Source organism: Dasypus novemcinctus, chromosome 22 (genome assembly GCF_030445035.2).
Source record: "Dasypus novemcinctus isolate mDasNov1 chromosome 22, mDasNov1.1.hap2, whole genome shotgun sequence".
NCBI classification, from domain to species: Eukaryota; Metazoa; Chordata; class Mammalia; order Cingulata; family Dasypodidae; genus Dasypus; species Dasypus novemcinctus.
In genome coordinates this window covers 39310453-39332395 of record NC_080694.1, presented here as the reverse complement: position 1 = coordinate 39332395, position 21943 = coordinate 39310453, and the positions used below count along the sequence as shown (strand labels likewise).

General features: G+C 38.3%; 1 protein-coding gene across 2 annotated transcripts in view; it reads left to right on the top strand.

Moving 5' to 3' along the window:
• CAGE1 (cancer antigen 1) overlaps nt 1-21943 on the top strand; it is a 71962-nt gene that overhangs the window by 10308 nt on the left and 39711 nt on the right. For both annotated transcript variants that reach the window (XM_058285194.2, XM_058285196.1), the window contains exons 5-9: nt 462-1520; nt 11179-11325; nt 13957-14067; nt 16943-17023; nt 21222-21329. In XM_058285194.2, the coding sequence (XP_058141177.1) occupies nt 462-1520; nt 11179-11325; nt 13957-14067; nt 16943-17023; nt 21222-21329 (1506 nt within the window). The remainder of the gene's footprint in view (nt 1-461; nt 1521-11178; nt 11326-13956; nt 14068-16942; nt 17024-21221; nt 21330-21943) is intronic.

Sequence of the window (21943 nt, the reverse complement as noted above, 5' to 3'; positions counted from 1 at the left end):
CAAAGTCAATATGAGGCATATTCTTCTGACATTCTAATGTTTGTAGGAGTCATAGCATGTGAAGCATAGGTTTAAATAAGAAAATTTAAGAGTCTTGTAGAGATTGAAAAGCAATTGATAAATTTATTTTAATTCACTTAAGTCAAAGAAAGTAACATCTTAAGTTGTGTTCAGAAAGGTTTGTGATTATAGAAAATGGTGAGAATACCAAAGTTTAATTTTTCTTTTGTAAAATTACATGTGATACCTGTCATGTATTATATACCTATTTGTGCTATGCTTGCTGTGTTAGGTGGTTCATTTACATTTAGCAATTAGCACTTAGAAGACATCTACAAGTATTATTGTTGTTTTATAGCTGGGGAAAGTAAACTATGGCTATTGGATTTAAGGCTACCTCTATCTGACTCCAAAACTCATCATCTTTCTACTTTTAAGCACTTATTTACTATAATTTTCAGATTGCAGTTTCTTCAAAAGAAAAGGAGAACTCTGGGGAGATTCGTGAGATGTCATTTACTCACCAAAAGGAAATCAAAGTAGAGGGCATGGAGAGTCCAGAGCTTTTCTCAGCTTGGTCCCCTGTAGACATTTCCTGGAATGGGGTAGCATCTCGGGAGAGCTGCAGGACCCCTCACACAGAACAAAGCTTCGAAAGCTTACAACCTCTGGAAGAGGACATGGCTTTAAATGAAGTCTTACGGAAATTAAAATATACCAACAAAAAGCAGCAAACTCGAATCCAAGACCTACAGTGTAGTAACATGTATTTAGAGAAAAAGGTTAAAGAACTGCAGGTGAAGATTACCAAGCAGCAAGTGTTTGTCAACATCATAAATAAGCTAAAGGGGAATGTCGAAGAATTAATCGAAGATAAATACAAAGTAATCCTAGAGAAGAGTGATTCTGACAGGTCATTGAAGAATTTGCAAGAGATTTTATCTGATACCCAAAAACATCTTCAAGAATCTAAGAAAGAAAAGGAAACTTTACAGCTAGAGCTTAAAAAAGCCAAATTGAATTACATTCGCCTACAGGAAAGGTATGTGACTGAAATACAGCAAAAAAATAAATCTGTAAATCAGTGCATAGAGATGGACAAAACCTTAAGTAAGAAAGAAGCAGAGGTAGAGAAGCTGCAGCAACTCAAAGGAGAACTCGAAAAAGCCACCGCTTCTGCTTTGGACTTGTTGAAAAGGGAAAAAGAGACCCGAGGAAAAGAGCTACTGTCTTTACAGGAGGAATTCCAAAAGCGTGAAAAGGAAAACCTGGACGAAAGACAGAAGCTGAAATCTAGTCTTGGGAAATTGGTTGCACAAGTTAAAAATTTGCAATTCATATCTGAAAATGAAAGGGCTAAGAATACAAAACTTCAGCAGCAGATCAATGAAATGAAAAATGAACATGCAAAATTTCAGCAGCAGGCTGCAAGGAGTGAAGAACAAAATTATGTCCCTAAATTTGAAATAGCTCAGTCAAAGGAACAACCAGAGGGAGAAATCAAGTCGGATATTACACAGGTATGGAGACAAATGCAGAATCTCTAATGCAAAATTTCAGGAGTTTCTGATAGTCTAGTCAGGTAGTTTTCAGCCCCTATTAGCTGTATCGTTGTATTGATTATTCTAAAAGTGAATATGACCTCATGTTTTTGCATCTTTAACATTTTAGTCCTATGAAGGTGTGATATCCTCTATTTGAGAGTCTTCTCAAATTGGCTTTATAGTTCTTTCTGTATGCCATGATTTCAAGAATGGTATGGCCCTTACATATATTTGTTTGCAGAATGAATCATTAGCAAAAAAGAAGTGATAGAATGGAAAATGCACTAGAGATTTGGAGACATTTCTTTTGGTTCGTGGGTACTCACATTAAAGAACAGCCATTTCTGACCTCTTGTGATTGTTTTGGTAGAGATGACTGCTAACCTGAGAATTTTGAAGGTACTAGTGACCAATTACCTGAAGCAACTCCTAATGTTATCTGTGAGAAAGGATTTTCTAAGTGTGGATCTCAAGCTTTTCATACCATTCTGCCTATTCAATAATAAAACTAAATAGTGCAATTGCATTTTTGGTTCACAAGATAAAATGAACCTATTGTTTTATATATTAGTTTTGTAAGATTATAAAGCATCTGAAAACTGCATTAGAAACTCATATAGTATTTTTGAAGAGACAGTAATTTTTTTATTATCTGCAATTAATTCAAATGACTTTCTTGGCAGCCGAGAACCTGAAAGGATATCTGGCAAATAATTTTCTCAAGCCGAAGCAAATCTATTTCAGTTTTGTAGGCCTACCTTAAAATATGTGTAGAATAAAATCTTATGAAGTCTGATTAATTAAAAGACTAATCAGAACTTGAAAAAGGTAGAATTGCTTTTAGATTCAGTTTTGTTATAATACTTAAGCTGAGCTAAAATGTTGCCTTGAAGATGTCCTTAGTAGATCCACTTTCAAGAATCTTTAATCGCTGTATGTATTATTTATAAATAAATCATTCTATTCTCCTTACGGATCCTTAGGAAAATACTGTTCTCTTACGTTTAAACAATTCTCTCTATGATTTTTTTCTCTTGAAAGAAGAAAAGACTGCCTATACCAGTCATTCTCAAACTTGAACCTGCATCAGAATCACCTGGAGGGCTTGTTAAATCATGGATGGCTGGGCCCATCTCCCGTTTCTGATTCAGTGGGTCTGGGGTGTGGCCTGAGAAGTCCAAACAAGCTCCCAGGTGGTGCTGATGCTGCTGATCTGGGACCACACTTTGAGGATCATTGACCTGAGCAAAGATAACCTAAAGTTTAGCACCAAACCAAATCATGACACATTTTAGATTTGTGAACTCTGAGTGAGTTAGTTTAATGGTACAGAAACTTAGAATAGCATACAATTTTTTGCTTGAGCTTTCTTTTAAAGAATAGTAAAGTTCTTTGGTTTATCTTGACTCATATTTCTTTTTATAGCCCCCAAATCATGCTTATCCTGCTTTCAGTGTTGTTTTTTTTCATGAATTCTAGTTCACTGTTCTCCAAGTGTGATCATTGGGTGTCTGCAAGATCATAACTATTTTCATAATAATATTAAGACATTATTTGCCTTTTGCACTCTACTTAGATAGCAGTACAGTAGAGTTTACCAGAAGCTACATGACATGTGATGATGTAATTGCTCTCATGGCTAATGGAAGGTGTGAAGCAAATATGAGAGTCCAGTTGTTTTCTATTAAGCCAGCATTAAAAATATTTGCAAAGATATTCTGCCCCCACCCCCTGCCCTGAGATAGTTCTCTCATCTGTCCACTTGTTGTTTCCCCTCACTGTGCTTGTTGTCTGCTCCTTGGGTCCACTCATCTTCTTTAGGAGACACCAGAAACTGAACCTGGACTCTCCCATGTGAGAGGTGGGCACCCAACTGCTTGAGCCACATCTGCTCCCTGCTTGTTGTATCTGCTTGTTGTCTGCTCATTGTGTCTGTGTGTCTTCTTTAGGAGGCACTGGGAACCGAACCTGGGACCTCCCATGTGGGAGGCAGGTGCTCAACTCTTGAGCCACATCTGTTCCCAATAATGCCATTCTTCACTCATTTTTTTTGTTTTGGAAAATATGATAATTTTAAATAAAAAATTATGTTAACATGTAGCAGGTTTATTAAATGACTTAGCAAACTAACATTTAAAAATATTTGTTGTAATTTTAATACAGTAAATATTGATATAATCCACACGTTTTTAAAAAAGCCTTTTGGGGTCCTCACTGATTTTTACAAGTGTAAGAGGACCTGAGATCAAAAAGTCTGAGAGTTATAGCTCAAGGTTTTAAAGGATTTGACTTTTTTTTTTAAGTTTTATTTATTTTATTTATTTCTCTCCTCTTCCCTCCCCACCCCCCAGTTGTCTGTTCTCTGTGTCTATTTGCTGTGTCTTCTTTGTCCGTGGCACAGGAATTCTGTTGTTATTGCGTCATCTTGTTGTGTCAGCTCTCTGTGTGGGCAGCACCATTCCTGGGCAGGCTGCACTTTCTTTTGCGCTGGGCGGCTCTCCTTCTGGGGCACACTCCTTGCGTGTGGGGCTTCCCTATGTGGGCGACACCCCTGCGTGGCAGGGCACTCCTTGCGTGCATCAGCACTGTGTATGGGCCAGCTCCACACAGGCCAAGGAGGCCTGGGGTTTGAACTGCGGACCTCCCATGTGGTAGACGGACGCCCTAACCACTGGGCCAAGTCCGCTTCCCTGGTTTGGCTTTTGATTCAGGAACTTACTTAACAGGTAATCCAGAAGAACTTCTAGGACGATGGAGGATTAGAGAGGCAGAAGGGTCACTTCTTTCCCAGAAAAATATCTAGAGGACAGGTGGAGACTATCTGGAGGGCCATTCTGGGGCTAAGGATACCAGGGAAGGCTAGACACCAGCCAGAAGAGAGAATGATGAAGGAAAGAATTCTCGACTGGCTGGGAAAATCCCCTGAATAAAGCTGTAGCAGTAAACTGCTGGCACCCATTCCCCACCCTCAGAGAAAACAGCAGGAGGTCCTTAGGCCCCTGGCAGGCAGCTGCATACTGAGGCACCCTCTTCCCAAGAGAAGGGACAGGGAGGGACACAGCCTAGAACAAATTCAGATTTTGACCAGCAAACTTTGTCTGCCGTGTTGGAGGGGGCACACACTTTGAGGCCTGGTGGCGGCTGGGACGTTGCTTACCTTGATAGCAGGGAGCTAAAGATAATTTCCCTTCTCAAACACCCATCCTTCTGCCCTGGGCTAGTTGCTGAGGACAGGGAGGGCAGGTGCGGCTAGCCAAAGGAGAATAGTACCTGAGAAAGTTTGTTGTGAGGCTTGGCCCACCCGGAGAACATTGCTTCTGCACCACCCATCCATGGAGTTATACTGAATGCATTCTCCCCTGGCATCTGTGGTCTGAGCTGAGAGGTCTTTCTCAGAACACTATCTGCTTGCAGACCAGAAAAATGTATGAAAAGAAGGAAAAAATATTAAATAAATTACTAAGAGGCAATCAGGTGCCCTTACTGCCCCCCTCTCCAAGGCCCTTGGAAACTGGCCTATACCCCATTTCTGGGTCCTTAGCTTGGTTTGTGCAATTAAAGAGGGTCAATTCTACATATCTAGAATAAGCTGAACCAAGAATCAAAGAACAGTGATAGCGCAGAGCTACTAGGCAAGAGAGAGAAACTGAACATCAGAGTAAATGCACCATCATAATCAGATGCTTAGACGTCAGCAAAGAATTACAAACCATACTAAGGAATGGAAGATGACTCAGGCAAAGGAACAAATCAAAGCTCCAGATGAGACACAGGACTTGAAACAACTAATCAGTGAGGCTCCTGCAAATATCCTAAATCAAATCATGGAGGTGAAGGACAACTTGCCTGAAGAGATAAAAAACACTAAGAAGAACCTAATGAAAAAAGACACTGAAGAAAAAAGGAAAAAAAACACAAAAAACAATAAGGAAAATAAAACAATTTTTTTTAAATGAGGAAAAAAGCCTGGACAAGCACAAAGAAAAATTTTAAATCTTGCTGAGAAAAATTACAGAGCTTATGGGAATAAAAGACACAATAATAAATGAGATTAAAAATGCAATAGAGGCATACAACAGCAGATTTGAATGATAGCATAAAGCACATCAACATACATGTTATGGGACTTCCAGAGGGGGATGAGAAGGGAAAAGGGCAGAAAGAGTATTTGAGGAAATAATGGCTGAAAATGTACCAGTTCGTGAAAGGCATGAATATATGTGTCCAGGAAGCACAACATATTCCAACTAGAATAAATCCAAATAGACTTAACCCAAGACACATAATATTCAGAATGCCAAATGCCAGAGAAAGAGAAATTTCTGAAAGCAGCAAGGGAGAAGCAAAACACATATGAGGGACATCTAGTAAGACTTGGTGCAGATTTGTCTTTAGAAACCATGAGGGTAAGAAAGCAGTGGTACGATATAATTAAGGTACTGAAAGAGAAAAACTGCCAGCCAAGAATTCTTTATCTGGCAAGACTATACTTCAGATATGAGAGTGAGTTTAAAATATTCACAGATAAAACAAAAATGAAGAGTTTGTAAATAAGACTCCAGCTCTAAAGGAAACAAACACTAAATGGGCTTCTGCCAGCCAGTAAAGAAAAGACAAGATATAGAGGCTTGGAGGAGAGTGTAGAAGTGAAGGCTATCAGAAAGGGTAGGCAAAGTGTAAAAAGACAGACAAAAATAAGATATGACATATGAAAACTAAAGGATAAAATGGTTGACCTAATGCATTTACACTAATAACATTGAATGTTAATTGATTAAACTTCCCAGTCAAAAGACAAGGCTGACAGAATGATAAGAAAACATTAGCCATCCATATGCTGTCTTCTGGACACTCACCTTAGACCCAAGGATGCAAATAGTTTGAAAGTGAAAGGCTGGAAAAAGATATATCATGCAAACAGTAACCAAAAGAGAGCAGGGGTAGCTACACTGTGTCAGACAAAAGAGACCTTAAATGCAAAAAAGTGATGAGTTGCAGAAGACCATTATGTACTAATAAAAGGCACAATCCACCAGGAAGAAGTAACAGTCATAAATATCTATTCACCTAACCAAGGTGCCCCAAAATACATGAGGCAAACTCTGGCAAAACTGAAAGGAGAAATAGACATCTCTACAATAATTATTGGAGACTTCAACACACAACTCACATCCTTACAACAACTAGACACAAGATCAACAAGGAAACAGTTTGAATAATATGATAAATGAGCTGGACCTGAGAGACATATATAGAACATTGCACCCCAAATCAACAGGTTATACATTCTTCTCAAGTGCTCATGAATCTTTCTGCAGGATAGACCACACGTGGGCCACAAAACAGCTCTCAATAAATTTAAATTTAAGATGATTGAAATTATACAAAGCACCTTCTCAAATCATAACAGAATGGAGCTGGAAATCAATAATATGTGGGAGAGGGGAAATTTCACGAATATGAATTTGTCAAAATATGGAGGCAGAATAACACATCCCAACACATCCCTAAACATTCAGTGGGTCAAAGAAGAAATTTCAAGAGAAATTAGTAGATATCTCAAGACAAATAAAAATGAGAATACAACTTATCTAAACTTACGGGATAGAGCAAAGGCAGTCCTGAGAGGGAAATTTATAGCCCTAAATGTCTATATTTTAAAAAGAAAGAGCTATAGTCAAAGACTTAATACCTGCAGGAGCTAGAAAAAGAACAACAAACCAAATTCCAAAGCAAACAGAAAGAAATAACAAAGATTAGAGCAGAAATAAGAATGAAAAAGAAAATTAAGAAACTGGTTCTTTAAGATCAATAAAATCAACAAACCCTTCGCTAAAATAACAAGGAAAAAGGAAGATGCAAATTAATAAAATCAGGAAGGAGAGCGTGGACATTATGACTGACCCCACAGAATTTAAAAGGATCAAAAGAGAATATTATGAGAAACTGTGTGCTAACAAATCAGACAACTACATGAAATGGACAAAATCCTAGAAAAGCGCAATCTACATTGACTCTACAAGAAATATAGGAACTCAACAAACCAATCACAGGAGATTGAATCAGTCATCAAAAATCTTCCAGTAAAGAAAAGTCGAGGACGAGATGGCTTCACAGGTGAATTCTACCAAACATTTCAAGAAGAATCAATACCAATTCTGTTTAAAAGCTTCTAAAAAATTGAAAAGGAGGGAAAATTACCCAACACATTTTATGAAACCAACATCACCCTAATACCAAAATCTGATAAAGATACTACGAGAAAGGAAAATTACAGACCAGTCTCACTAATGAACATTGGTGGAGAAAATTCTCAACAAATTACTTGCAAATTGAATCCAACATTGTGGTGATGAATGCACAACACTGTGATTATACCAGAAGCCATTGATTGTACACTTGAGATAGATTGTATGGTATTTGAATATATCTCAATACAACTGCTTTTTAAAAAAATCGAATCCAAGAGCATATTAAGAGAATTATCCACCATGATCAAGAGGGTTTTATTTCTGGTGTGCAAGGGTGTTTCAACATAAGAAAATCAGTTAACATAATACATCATGTTAACAAATCAAAGGAAAAACACGATCATCTCAGTTGATACTGAAAAGGCATTTGGCAAAGTCCAGCTTCTGTTCTTGATAAAAGCACTTTGAAAGATAGTTATAGGAAAGTGGACTTGGCTCAACGGATAGAGCGTCTGCCTACCACATGGGAGGTCCACAGTTCAAACCCAGGGCCTCCTTGACCCGTGTGGAGCTGGCCCATGTGCAGTGCTGATGTGCACAAGGAATCCTGTGCCACTCAGGGGTGTCCCCCGCGTAGGGGAGCCCCAGGCGCAAGGAGTGCATGCTGTAAGAAGAGCCACCTAGCTCGAAAGAAAGTTCAGCCTGGCCAGGAGTGGCACTGCATACACAGCTGATGCAGCAAGATGATGCAACAAAAAGTGACACAGATTCCCGGTGCTGACAAGAATAGAAGCAGACACAGAAGAACACACAGCGAATGAACACAGAGGACAGACAATTGGGGCTGGGGGGAAGGGGGAAGAAATAAAAATTAAAAATAAAAAAAAAATAGTTATAGGAGGAAAGTTCCTTAACTTAATAAAGGGCATATATGAAAATCCTACAGCCAGCATTGTACTCAATGGGGAGAGGTTGAAAGCTTTCCCTCTAAGATCAGGAACAATACAATGATGCCCACTGTTACCACTGTTATCCAACATTGTGCTAGAAGTTCTTGCTAGAGCAATTAGGCAAGAAAAAATACTTAAAGGGCATCCAAATTGGAAAAGAGGAAGTAAAACTCTCAGTATTCATAGATGACATGATCCTATATTTAGAAGATTCTGAAATATCTACAACAAAGCTTAGAGCTAATAAATGAGTTCAGCAAAATGGCAGGATAGAAGATCAACATGCAAAAATCAGTAGTGTTTCTGTACACTAGTAATGAGCAAGCCAAGGAGGAAATGAAGAAAAAAAAAATTCCATTTACAGTAGTAACAAAAAGCCTGGAATACCTAGGAATTTAATGAAGAATGTAAAGGCTATGTATTCAGAAAAGTACAGGACACTGCCAAGAGAAAAGAAAGAAGACCTAAATAACTGGAAGGACATTGTGTGTTCATGGATTGAAAGACTAAACATCCTGAAGATATTAATACTACTCAAACTATAGATTCAATGCAATACCAATTAAAATTCCAACAGCCTACTGCACAGAAATAGAAGAGTCAATTACCAAATTTATCTGGAAGGGAAAGGGGTCCCGAATAGCCAAAAACATCCTAAAAAAGGAGCAAAGTCTGAAGACACATGCTTCCTGATCTTAAAGTGTAATATAAAGCTGCAGTGATCTAAATGGTATTAGTGTAAAGATAGACACATTGCTCAATGGAATAGAATTGAGAGTTCAGAAATAGTCCCTCACTTCTATGGTCAACTGAGTTTTGATAAGCCTACGGAGTTCACATTTCTGGGACAGAACAGTTTCTTCAACAAGTGGTACTTGGAGAACTGTATATCCATAAGCAAAAGAATGAAAGAGGATCCCTATCTCACTCCCGATACAAAACTCAGTTCAAAACGGATCAAAGACCTAAACCTAAAAGCCAGGGCCATGAAACTCTTAGAAGATAATGTAGGGAAACATCTACAAGACCTTGTAGTAGATTGAGGTCTCTTAAACCTTACATCCAAAGCACACGCTACAAAAGAAAAAATAGATTAATGGGGCCTTCTCCAAACTAAAGAACTTTGTGAAGAGGGTAAAAAGGCAGCCTACTCAATGAGAGATAATATTTGGAAATCACACATCTGATAAGAGTCTAATATCCTACAATTAAACAATAAAAAGACAAATGACCTATTAAAAAATGGGCAAAAGACCGGCACATTTTTCTACAGAAAAAATACAAATGGCAAAAAAAACACATGAAAAAATGTTCAACATCACTGCTTATTCAGGAAATGTAAATCAAAACTACAATGAAATATCACATCTACTAGAATGCCACATTAACAAAACAGAAAACTACAAGTGTTGGAGAGGATGTGGAGAGATAGGAACAGTTACACACTGTTGGTGGGAATGTAGAATGATACAGTCACTGTGGAGGACCTTTTGGCAGTTCCTAAGGAAGTTGGATATAGATCTGCCATGTGACCTGGCAATACCATTACTAGGTATAGGCCCAGAAGAACTGAGAGCAGTGACATGAACAGACATTTGCACACTAATGTTCATAGTGACATTATTCAAAATTGCCAAAAGATGGAAACCACCCAGGTGTCGATCAACTAATAAGTGTATAAACTATGACATATACACAAGATGGAATATTATTCATCTGAAAGAAGATATGAAGTTGTGAAGCATATAACAACATGGGTGAACCTGGAGGACATTATGTTGAGTGAAGCAAGCGAGGCACCAAAGGACAAATGTATGATTTCGCTGTTATGAACTAAGTATAATGAGCAAATTCATGAAGTTAATAGCTAGAATATAAGTCACCATAGGAAAAATGTGTTTAGAGAATGGAAAGCTGAGGCCTAATCTGTGCAGAATTGGTTAAAAGTTGTTTGTAAATGTCTGCAAATGAGTAGAAATGGTGAAAACACACCATAGGATTTATAATTATTGGCACTAACAAATGGGTGTTATAGAGGTTTTTTGTTTTTGTTTTGAGTAATGAAAATGCTCTAATATTGATTGAAGTGGTGAATGCAGAACTCCATGATTATACCATATAACATTGGTTGTACACTTTAGATAAATTATATGGTATTTGAACAAAAAAAATTAATAGAGTGGGTTGGAGGAAAATTACACCAAATGTAAAACTATACTAACTATAGTTAGTAATAATATTTTGATGATGCTCTTTCACAATTTGTTACAAATGTTTCACAATAATGCAAGGTATTTGTGGTAGGGTGATGTACAGGAGCCCTGTATGATATTATCCCTGTTTTTGTTTTGTAATTTCACAACTTGTACTATACAGTTATTGTTTCTGTGTATACATGTATGAGTGATATACTTCAACACTTTTTTTATGAAAAAAAATGGTAATGCGGGTTCTTAGTCTGTATTGTGACAAATGCAGATTTTGTGCCTGCAGGATGCCAAAGTGATACATTCTTGTTTGTTCCTGAATTGCCCACCTTGTGAAGAAGAGAGCCTGAATCCCTCAGATGCGAAAAAAACTCAACTGGCCTCCAAAATTCACAATCTGCTGGCTCTAGTGGTGGGACTTCTCACGTGCCCGGTAATTTTTTAAAAATCAGATTTTTTATCAGGTGGGAGGAAATATCAGGGTTCAACTAAACCAAGAGAAGCAATAAAAAGTGACAGAATGAAGTCTTGGCAGAAAAAATGGAAAATAAAATACCGACCCTTAAACCAACCAAACAGCTCTTCTTTCTTCCTACTGCTTCGTTCTCCAAACCTAATTCCCACAAGTCTACAGTAATATAGAAAAGAAGAGAAACTCTTCATTTAGTTCTTCCCAAAATTTATTTATTTATTTAGAGGTTTTATTTATTCATTTCACCCCACCTCCTTGTTGTTTGCATTTGCTGTTTCTGTTTGTTGGGTGCTGGTCTTCTTTTTAGGAGACACCAGGAACTGAACCCAGGACCTCCCATGTGGGAGGGAGGCACCTAATCTCTTGAGTCACCTCTGCTCCCTGCTTTTTTGTGTCTCATGATGCTTTTCCTCCTTGTGTCTCCTGTTGCGTCATCTTGTTACATCAGCTCATCACACCTGCCCACCACATCAGCTTGCTGTCTTGCTCATCTTTAGGAGGCACCAGGAACCAAACGTGGGACCTCCCATGTGGTAGTGGGAGCTCAATCGCTTGAGCCATATCTGTTCCCCCTTTTCAAATTTTAGCACAGCTCTCTCCATCTAGTTAGTGCTCTGGGTCATTCTACTCCTAGTGATTAATTATTGGTCACTTTTTTATTTTTATTTTTTAGTAATTTTACTGAGATATATTCATGTACCACACAAATGATCCAAAATGTACGGGCAGTGGGTTTTGATATAATCACAGAGGCATTCATCACCACATCAATAGTTGAGCATTTTTAAAATATTGCTCCAGAAAGTAAAGCTCCCCAACCCTTACCTTTTAATCCTTCTATCCAGCCCCCGCCGTCCATATCCTCTAATCTATTTCCATCTTGTTGTTAATCCAGTCTAAAATATAACTCTAGCAGGAGGTGTGGGGCTGTGCCATATGGAGCTACACACAAGAGTAGAATAAAAAAAAATAGTTTCATATGAATTCAAATCCTGGCCTCACCACTTCTCAGCTGTTGAACTTGGCTGAGTAATGTAACATTTCTCAGCCTCAATTTCTTCGACTGAAATAGGTGGAAGGATACTTGCTGCCAGGGGATTAAAAGACTGCACATTCAATGAGAGAGCATATAAGGGTACAGCACTTCTTTGGTTCCTTCCTTTTCCTTCTGCTACCTATCTTTGTTTTGAAGTGCACCCATCAAAGCTGAAATTTGAGGCATGAGTTTGTGATATTCCTGAACCAACACAAACTCTATTTTGTGTTTGTTAAAATTTGGGAGTGCTTACATTTATTGGATGCTCAAAATGGGGCTAAGCATTTGATGCAGGGATCACAAGACTATAGCCACCCAAAGTTTTGTTTCTAAAGATTGGAATTTGAAAAATGGGCAGACAGTCCTTTGCTGCAAACTCTTTTCACCCCACCTTTCTCCTTCAAATTTAAGTCTGTACCACATTACCTTGGCTTTCTCCTCTCCCTGGTGACTGCTCTTCTTTCTCAGCTTCTCTGCTGGCTGCTGTTTTCTCTACCAGCTTCCTCTTCGGTGGAGTCTGTCCTCACCGCTCTCCTCAGGAGGTCTTCTCTCATCCCAGCCACCTCATTTGTTTGTTTATTCTGTATTCCCACGCCCACACCCTCAATTAGAGCACAAGCCTTCAAGGCCAGAGACAGGATGCCTTGCTCACTGTCATAGGCCCACTTCCCAAAACGGGTCAGCTCCAGACAGGTATTCGACAAATATTTGACAACTGACTCATCTGTCCTTGGAGGCTTTTGAGTTTGTAGTCCCTGCTTTTCATGGATTATCTCATTTTACCCTGGCATCATTCTTCATATTATTGGGCTGTAAACACACACAAGTACACACACACACCGAGAAATAACCTGAGGCTTAAAATTGCTGAGTTACTTGCCCAAGTCTCACATATGGTATATTAGTTAAGGTCCTCTAGGGAATCAGAACGGACAGGAGATCTCTTTAAATATTATGAGATTTTATAAAATTGTCTCCACACAACTTTGGGGATGCATGAGTCCAAATTCCATAGGGCAGGCTGCACGCTGGGAACTCTGATGGTTTTCAGTGAATTCCCCAGGTCTATCCTGGAGAATGTCCCATGTGCACTTGAAAAGAATGTGTATTCTACTCTTGTCTGGGCATGCACTCTTGACCCCTAGGTGATATTGGTATCACTCTCTTCCTTCTGGGTTCCCTTGCTAGAGTCTCTGATTGTGTCAAATGTAACAATTTGTCTAAAATCTGGATTTGTAAACTAACTGGGCTAAGGGAGGGTATACATATGAAAGTATAAACAGAAATAGTTCTAGTTGAGTATTAACATCCCAGCAATTATACTAATCTGGTCCAATAACAACTTCTATACAAGTGTGAATCCATACTAACTTTCCACACTAACCCTTTATTAACTGTCTTGTCATAAGTTGAAAATTTGAATTCTATATTATTTTATCTCTTTTGGTTTATACACTTATTTTGGAAGGGAGATTTGTTTCTGTTTGTGCTTTCTTCCTCCATTTAGCTTTACTGAAAACTTTTTATAATCTGTTTTCGAAAACTGTTACCCTCAGGATGGCGCCAATCCCGATGCTGAGCATTTCAAAGAGAGTGAGAAAGTTAGTGATATAATGCTGCAGAAATGGAAGAGTTTCCACCTTAAAAAGAAAATTTTAGACAAAGAGGTACTATATTTATTCTTCATTCTAAAAACTGTTTCATTTTTAGTGAAAATTTAAAAATAGTCAAAGATAAAGGTAACAAGTATAAAGAATTTACTCAAATTTGGCTTTTTAAAAAAAGCATTGTTGTTGTTGAACAGATTAGCTTTACTGCGCCCCTCATTAAAAGATATATTATTCAACAGTTGGCTTGTGTAATAACTAATAAGTCTGTGTTGGAAAATTCACCCATCTACAAAAAGTTGGTATGATTTTTTTTTCCACTTTTGTGTGGTACTACTGATTCCTGAGGAATTGTTTGACATTCTGTAGCATTTTCAAACTTCATCACATGGAATAATGGAAATATTTAAAACAAATCATTGTACTTCTTAAGTGGGAGAAGGGTAAGGGAAGTCTTTCCTGGAACTTCTTCCATTATTCTTTTCTTGGTATGGTGGTACAGAAATTTAGGGGTAAAATTGAGACTTAGTACATTAACTAGTATAGGTGATAACAGGGTGTTAAATTGTGCCATTTTTAATCTGAGAGGAATATAGAAGTTACAACTTTTTTTGGCTAAAAGGAATAAAAACTCATTCGAACCTGGACCCCTGAGCATAACAAATTCAGCCCTCTGCTAGGAAATTACTTCTCTGAGCTAAGGTAGATAGGAAATGTGATGCAGGTGTTTTGGGGAAGCTCTGTTTCCTAGATCACCTGTATAGAAAAGGACCAAGGAATAAATGCAGACATGCTGTTGAACTACTGGCCACTACTTCATAAACCAGGGTTCAAAAATAAGCCCAGAGATCTAAGTCCCCTCTCAATAAAGGTGGACTAGACATCACCATCCCATAATCCTCAGGACTGCGGAAGGAATGATGGGCTAGAGTGGATTTACTGGTATTCTACTATAGACTTACTATGATTCTAGCAATGGAAGAACCATTAACATTGATGTGGAGGCAGTGGCCAACAGAGGTTCTGAGGGGAAAGATGGGGAAAAAAGGTGCAATATGGGGGCATATTTGGGACTTTGGAATGACATTACAATGGCAAATACAGGCTATTATATATCTTGCCATAACTACAAGATTGTGTGGAAGAGAGTGTAAACTACAATGTAAACAAACTATGCTCTGTGCTTAATGGCAGTGTTCCAAAATGTGTCCATCAATTGCAACAAATGTACCACGCTAGTGAAGGATGTTGTTGATGTGGGAAAATGTGGGAGGGGTAGGAAGCAGGGCATATGGGAATCACCTATATATATATATATATTTTTTTTTTTTTTTTAAAGATTTATTTATTTATTTCTCCCTCCCCGCCCCCCCGTTGTCTGTTCTCTGTGTCTATTTGCTGTGTGTTCTTCTTTGTCCGCTTCTGTTTTTGTCAGTGGCACAGGAATCTGTTTCTTTTTATCGCCTCATCTTGTTGTGTCAGCTCTCTGTGTGGGCGGCGCCATTCCTGGGCAGACTGCACTTTCTTTTGCGCTGGGCGGCTCTCCTTTCCACTCCTTGTGCGTGGAGCTCCCTACGCAGGGACACCCCTGTGTGGCACGGCACTCCTGCGCATCAGCACTGCACGTGGGCCAGCTCCACACGGGTCAAGGAGGCCCGGGGTTTGAACTGCAGACCTCCCATGTGGTAGATGGATGCCCTAACCACTGAGCCAAGTCTGCTTCCCATCCCTATATTTTTTATATAACATTTATGTAATCTAAGTATCTTTACGGGGAGAAAAGTACATTAAAAAAAAATAAGTCCAGAGGAGGGTCAGAGTAGGATGCTACAGAAATACAATTTCAGATATTTATGTTCTATTGGTAAATTTCTGTGTTACTCAAATACTGAAAGATTAAATGATATGGTATGTGTGATTTCATTCAATGAAGGCAGATGGAAGAAGAGAGAGTGAGTGTGGGGACATAAAGGACACGAGATTGGCCATTAGCTATTACATTGTAAGAACTGGATTATGGTTACAGGACGTGAGAGACATTATGTATTTTTTTTCTCTACTTTAAAAAATACCAACACTTTGATAATAAAAGGCAAAAAAAAAAATATTCAGTGCCACAGACTTTACCTTACTGAATGTTGAATATTAAAATTTATTATTATTCTGAAGGAACAAATGAACAAGTAAGAAATAATTATAGATTGCATCCAGACCACATTAACCAAATTTGTTTCTTTAAAGAAGAATTGTAATATCTGGACTTTAATAATCAAGATATAAGTTGGGGATGCCAGGCACCGCTCTCTGGGAGGACTTACAGGATTCAGCATATAGTTCTATTCATGGCTGCAAAGAATACCGGGCAAAATCAGCAAAGGGTAAAAGGCACACAGGTAAAGTCCAGAGAAACCAGGCACAAACTACCATGAGTCCTCTCCTAGTGGAGTCACCGAGGATACGCTTAATTCCTCCAGCATTTAATTGTCACCACAATTGTGAAATGTTGTCTACCAGAGAAGCTCATCAGAGATTTAGTGCCAAAGGTTTTTAATGGGAGGTGGTCCTGTGGGAACCCTCTGTCTTGCATGTACCATGATTCCAGACTCCCAGAAGGAAAGCCAGTGTACAGCATAAGCCATATTGCCCATGAGGCCCAGTGAGCCGCTTTTATCAGGGAATGGTGGGAACCCTCCTGAAATCAAGGTCCCGGAGGCCAGCTAAGGTCCAGCCTTTCAAGCATGACTTTCTAAGGATAGCACTCTCAGGCCTGCTATGTGAAGTCTTTTATGCACAAAAGGTATAAAAACAGTATATATATATTTCTATCTCTTGGAGAACAGGGTTTGTACTATGTGGTTTCATGATTTTATTATACATATTCTAAAATGTAGTTTTATTTACTTTCCTCTTAAATATAAAATTCCCTTTTTCTTAGCTACTGAATCATAAAGCCAGAATCACAACTTTTAGAAAACTAATTGCTAATGAAAAAGCTTTTCAAGATCAGGTTATTGAGGTGAGTTTAACATTTATTATGTACTTTCTTTACCATACATAAAGATACCTTGCTCCTTGTCAGCAGGATGTGAACTTTTAGTTTTACGACAAATTCACTTAAATATATTAATATAACCTAGAAAGACATAGGTTGTCCAAATCCTGGTTATTTTATAAAATGAAATGATCACAGTTCCATGATTGGCCTTTTTGTGGCAGAATTGAGGGCTAGTGGTAAGTTTTGTGGAGAAAAGTGCCTGCTAGTGATCTTTTGCTATTAATTTCTTATTTCTTTATCACTAGTAACAGAAAAGTTTATTAAAACTTTAAAAATATCAGGTCTTATGACTTCAACCTCCTTCCCCCAAACCTCAGAGTTAGGAGAAGTGAAGAGATTGTGTATCTGTGTGGCTACTGTATGACTCTTTGAACCCTAAAGTCCTCCTTTCTTATGTCACAGCCAGCTGGCAGTCACGCCCGTCCACAGTGTGCACTGGGTGTGGAGCAGCCCCAGAGGGCACAGGCAGGCAAGTGACCCAAGGTCCACAAATCCAGATTTCAGGCAGAGGTTTCCACTGATTAAAACCCGACAACTGGGACACTCACTGTCAATGTGGATATGCACTCTGCAAATCACTTAGATGAAAACAAGAGCCACTCTATTCTATGGAAACCATTTAAAATTATCTGATACTGAAGAGGTGGTTGGGGTGATCTGCCCAGATTGCCCCTTTCAGGATTGAAAACCCTTTATTACTACAGCCTCTGGGAGGGTAATCCTCTCTAGGGATTGCCTTCAGCTGAAGGCAGTTTGTCTTCAATGACTGGTTAAAGGGTGGGGGATTTATAAAGGTCCAGCACCTTTACCCCAATCTGGGGATACAGAAGTATCCTAGCTCCAGAGTTCCCGCTAGGAAAACCCAGGCCTTTTGTTGCCCACATCTCAATCTCTCTGCCCAGTCCTGCTCCTTCTGTTTCCCTGCAGGTGTTGACTCTGAGCAAATCCCTGGTAGATGTCCTCCACATAAACCTCCATCTCTTCCTGGGAACCCAAGCTGTGACAGAGACTTGAAACTACTGCTTCCTCTGGCTATTTAACAAAGCTTTTGTGTCCTAAGTAGTCCAGAACAATAAGGAGCAGATTTAAGAACTCAGGACAACTGGCTAATTTTCAGGAAGCAGAATGTGAAGAGTACTTTCTTGATTAGGAATAACTTTTAGAAACCTTAGGCACTTGCTGGTTTAAACACCTTCAGGGAAGCTATTTTTGTTTGGCATGGAATTTGCTCAAACTGCTGAAATCATCTTGATATCCCTTTCATGATCTAAAGGGGCCCCTCAAAGACTAAAAGTAAAGCTTTGTTCAGAGTCTCTAACTTGCTAATAGAGAAACAACAAATTGAAAAACATCACTTTGTTTTGAAAATGGAAAGTGTTTACTGGTAAATCAGAATTCGGTGCCCACAGGAGTCTGCACTGTTCCTAAACTGTACCCTTGCCGAGCCTCAGAACCTTTCCGTGTTACATCATGCCTAAAATGAAGCCACTGACCTTACAAAGACAAAAGTTGGTTCCAAAGTCAAGAAACAGTAATCAGAAAGATGCTGATGAAAGATTTTTTTTCAAACAATTCCTAAAACTGTGGTTTTTCAGCACCTTGTAGTATGTCGTCATTGAGTTAAGAATGTTTTCATTTCTTTGGCTCTGCTCAAGCAAATACCATGCGATGGGTTGCTTTAAACTATTAGCTCACAGTTTTGAGGCTTAGAGAAAGTCCAAATCAAGGCGTCGTCAAGGAGGTGTTTCTTGCCCAGTACTGGTGTTGTGGGCTGGCTGCCAGCAGGCCTTGGTCCTTGGGCTCCTCTGTCACACGGCAATGCACAAGCCGCCTCTCCTGGCCTCTCCCTTCTCCTCCCGGTTCCACTGAGTTTCAGCTTCTTGCTTCCCGTGTTTTTCTTCCTCTGAGTTTCATTCTCTTATAAAGGATTCCAGTAACAGGATTAAGCCCCATCCTGAATGAGGTGGGTCACATCTTAACTGAAGTCACCCTGTCAAAGGTCCTACTTACAATAGGTTCACACCTACAGGAATGGATTAGATTTAAGAGCATGTTTTTCTGAGGGGTATATGCAGCTCCAAACCACCACACAAGCTGAAGAAAACCTGAAGTCAGCCAAAAATGTTCAAATAATATTTGATTTGACCTAGGCAGACAGCCACAGTTACTATCGCTTCATTTATAGAATATGCCACTTAGTCTCAAATGGTAGGCATTCTCATAAGATGCTATGGGGAGAATTGAAACATATCCTCCCAGTCACTTTAACAACTCCTCAGCCTAATGACAGCTCTGTTACTAAACTAGATTTGTCAGAGGGAGAGCAACAACTGTAGCAGTGTAGAAGTCACTGTTAATTTTTACTTCAAAGGAATATATCCCAATCTTGTAATGAGCAAAATATTTCAAACTTATGTATAATTTAGAAGGATGGAAGCCTATGTATCTATAATTGACAACACTATTTTTGAAACTTCATTCTACCAAATAGAAAATAGTTATAGAACCAATAACCCATTAACGAAATTTAGCCACCGATTAAAGGTGATGGAATTGCCTAGGAGAAAGGAAGTTATTAGACCTGTAAGCTTGCCTGTATATAGTCCAGTCCCTCCAAGTTTCTGGATGACAGAATTAACAAAAACAAGAAAAATAAAATTCAGACAACCTTGCAAAAAACTTACCACTAAAGAAGTTAGTAGAGATGAACTTACCAGGTGCAATGGATGTGTCATGATGATGGGAGAGAGTGTTGCTGTGGGGGGAGTGGGGGGCGGGGGCGGTGGGGTTGAATGGGACCTCATATTTTTCATAACGTAATTTTAAAAAATAAATAAATAAATAATTAAAAAAAAAAAAAAAAAGAAGTTAGTAGAAGACCCTCCTCTATTTTCTGGCTCTGACCTGCAAACCTAGCCAAACCGTATTTTATAAGCTGCCTCCTCCTGGTTGCATTGTAAAGGAGAATGACTTGTACAAGTATGGACTTGGGCTTGTTTCTGAATTGTATGGTTTGGTTGGGGCTTGTAATATGGTTTTGGATGATTTAAACACAATTGGATAATAGTTTTTTGGCCCTTGGACTTTCTTATGTATAGGCTTTCATTTTACAGTCTCACTGCAACTCTTCATTTTAAAAAATATTTTGTGTAATGGTTGGATAAGGTTAAAAGTAAATTGTGAATTGTAGCATGGAAACTTGACACAAAAGTTGAAATGGGACATGAATGATTGTTGTTTGGGATCATCTGAAGCATGCACTTGCTCCAGATGGCAAGACCTTCCAACGATGAACTTGAGTATGTCCTCTCAATTGTGCAAAGTGACAATATATAAAGCTGTCAAAGGATGAGAACACGGAGGGAAATACATATAACACAGCTGTAATAAACCTTTTGATCATAATATCAATATTAAAAGATTACAAACTATCATGTTTTTATGCTTCTTGCATTTCTATTTATTGACAGTTTTTACATGTTTTCATCTGAATCATGAAAGAGGATTCATTTAAGTGTCACAGAAATGTCTTAGAAAAATTTATAAATCTTGAATGTGCTTTAGTCATGGAACAAGTAACTCAGGCTTTGGCATGCACTTGCCCGGATGTTTTCCTAGAGAAAGAACTAGGTATAGCCAGGGCCTTACTAATCTATTACTTTTGGAGGATTGTATTCTTATAGGGTGGTAAAACATGCTTGTAAAGTAAATCTCATTTGTTGAATTTTGAACCCTTGTGTTGTCATTAGGATTAGCTTCATTTTGTTTTGTTTTGTTTTCTGTTTTTTTTTAGAGTGCTGTGCTTCAGGTGGAAATTGTGGATTTCTTCCCTTAGATACCTTGAAATATAGTATATTGCTGCTATAGAAATAAATATGAAATCATATAGATAATTACACAATTTTAAATATGTATGAAGATCTTATTTGGCTATAAACTGTTAACCTTAGCTGTAAAAATGAGGCCAATAATTCCTTCCCCACCTGAGACAGGGAGAGCGCAGGTGATTTGCTGAAGTCCTTCTAGCTCTAAGTTCTATACTTCTGTGATTCTAACCGCAGAAGATCTCACTGATTTTTAGACCAATAAATGATTTATTGTCACATATTCCAAGGACTGTGAAAGTATTGAAATTGAGTGCAAATATATTTACTCTTAGGTCACAGACTTTGATCCAAATGAAGCCAAGAATGTCAAAGATGTACCTATCTTACTGGGAGCCAAACTGGATAAGTACCACAATCTAAATGAGGAACTTGATTTCTTGGTAAGAAAGACTTCTTTTGACTTTGCTATCATTTTTATACACAAAAATATTCTATTAACAAATTTAAGAAATTATCAACCTTTAAAAAATTTGCTCTTTAGAACAATCACACAATGACAATGGGACAGTATTATTTACCCAAAACGTACAGAATTAGAGTTTTCATTTTCAATTGACATTTCAAAAGTTGTCTCACATGATATATGTTTAGACTACTCACATTTCTTTCTTTCAAAATGCAAAGATCAATAAATCTGTGCTATTTTTCATAGGGGATGAAGCATATTTGTATTGTTCTGTACGCAACCACCGTTCTTAGAGCATACATAATTAAGGGTTGCTGTGGGAGTAATTCCATGGTTTATTTAATATGGCATCTAAAAATAAAAAAGGAAAAATAGGTTAGAAGAAAATGAAAACATATTCTTAGTGTCTAGATAGTTATTGAATAATCTAACAATCCAGTTGGATCTCACCATTGAGTAAGAGATTAAATAACATAATTGATTTTTTAATACCAGAGAAGTCTTATCATATTTCTAAATTATTAAAAAGTGGCATTCTGTACTAATTCACCACATTCCCATTCTACTTTAAGAGGCAAAAGAAAGTCT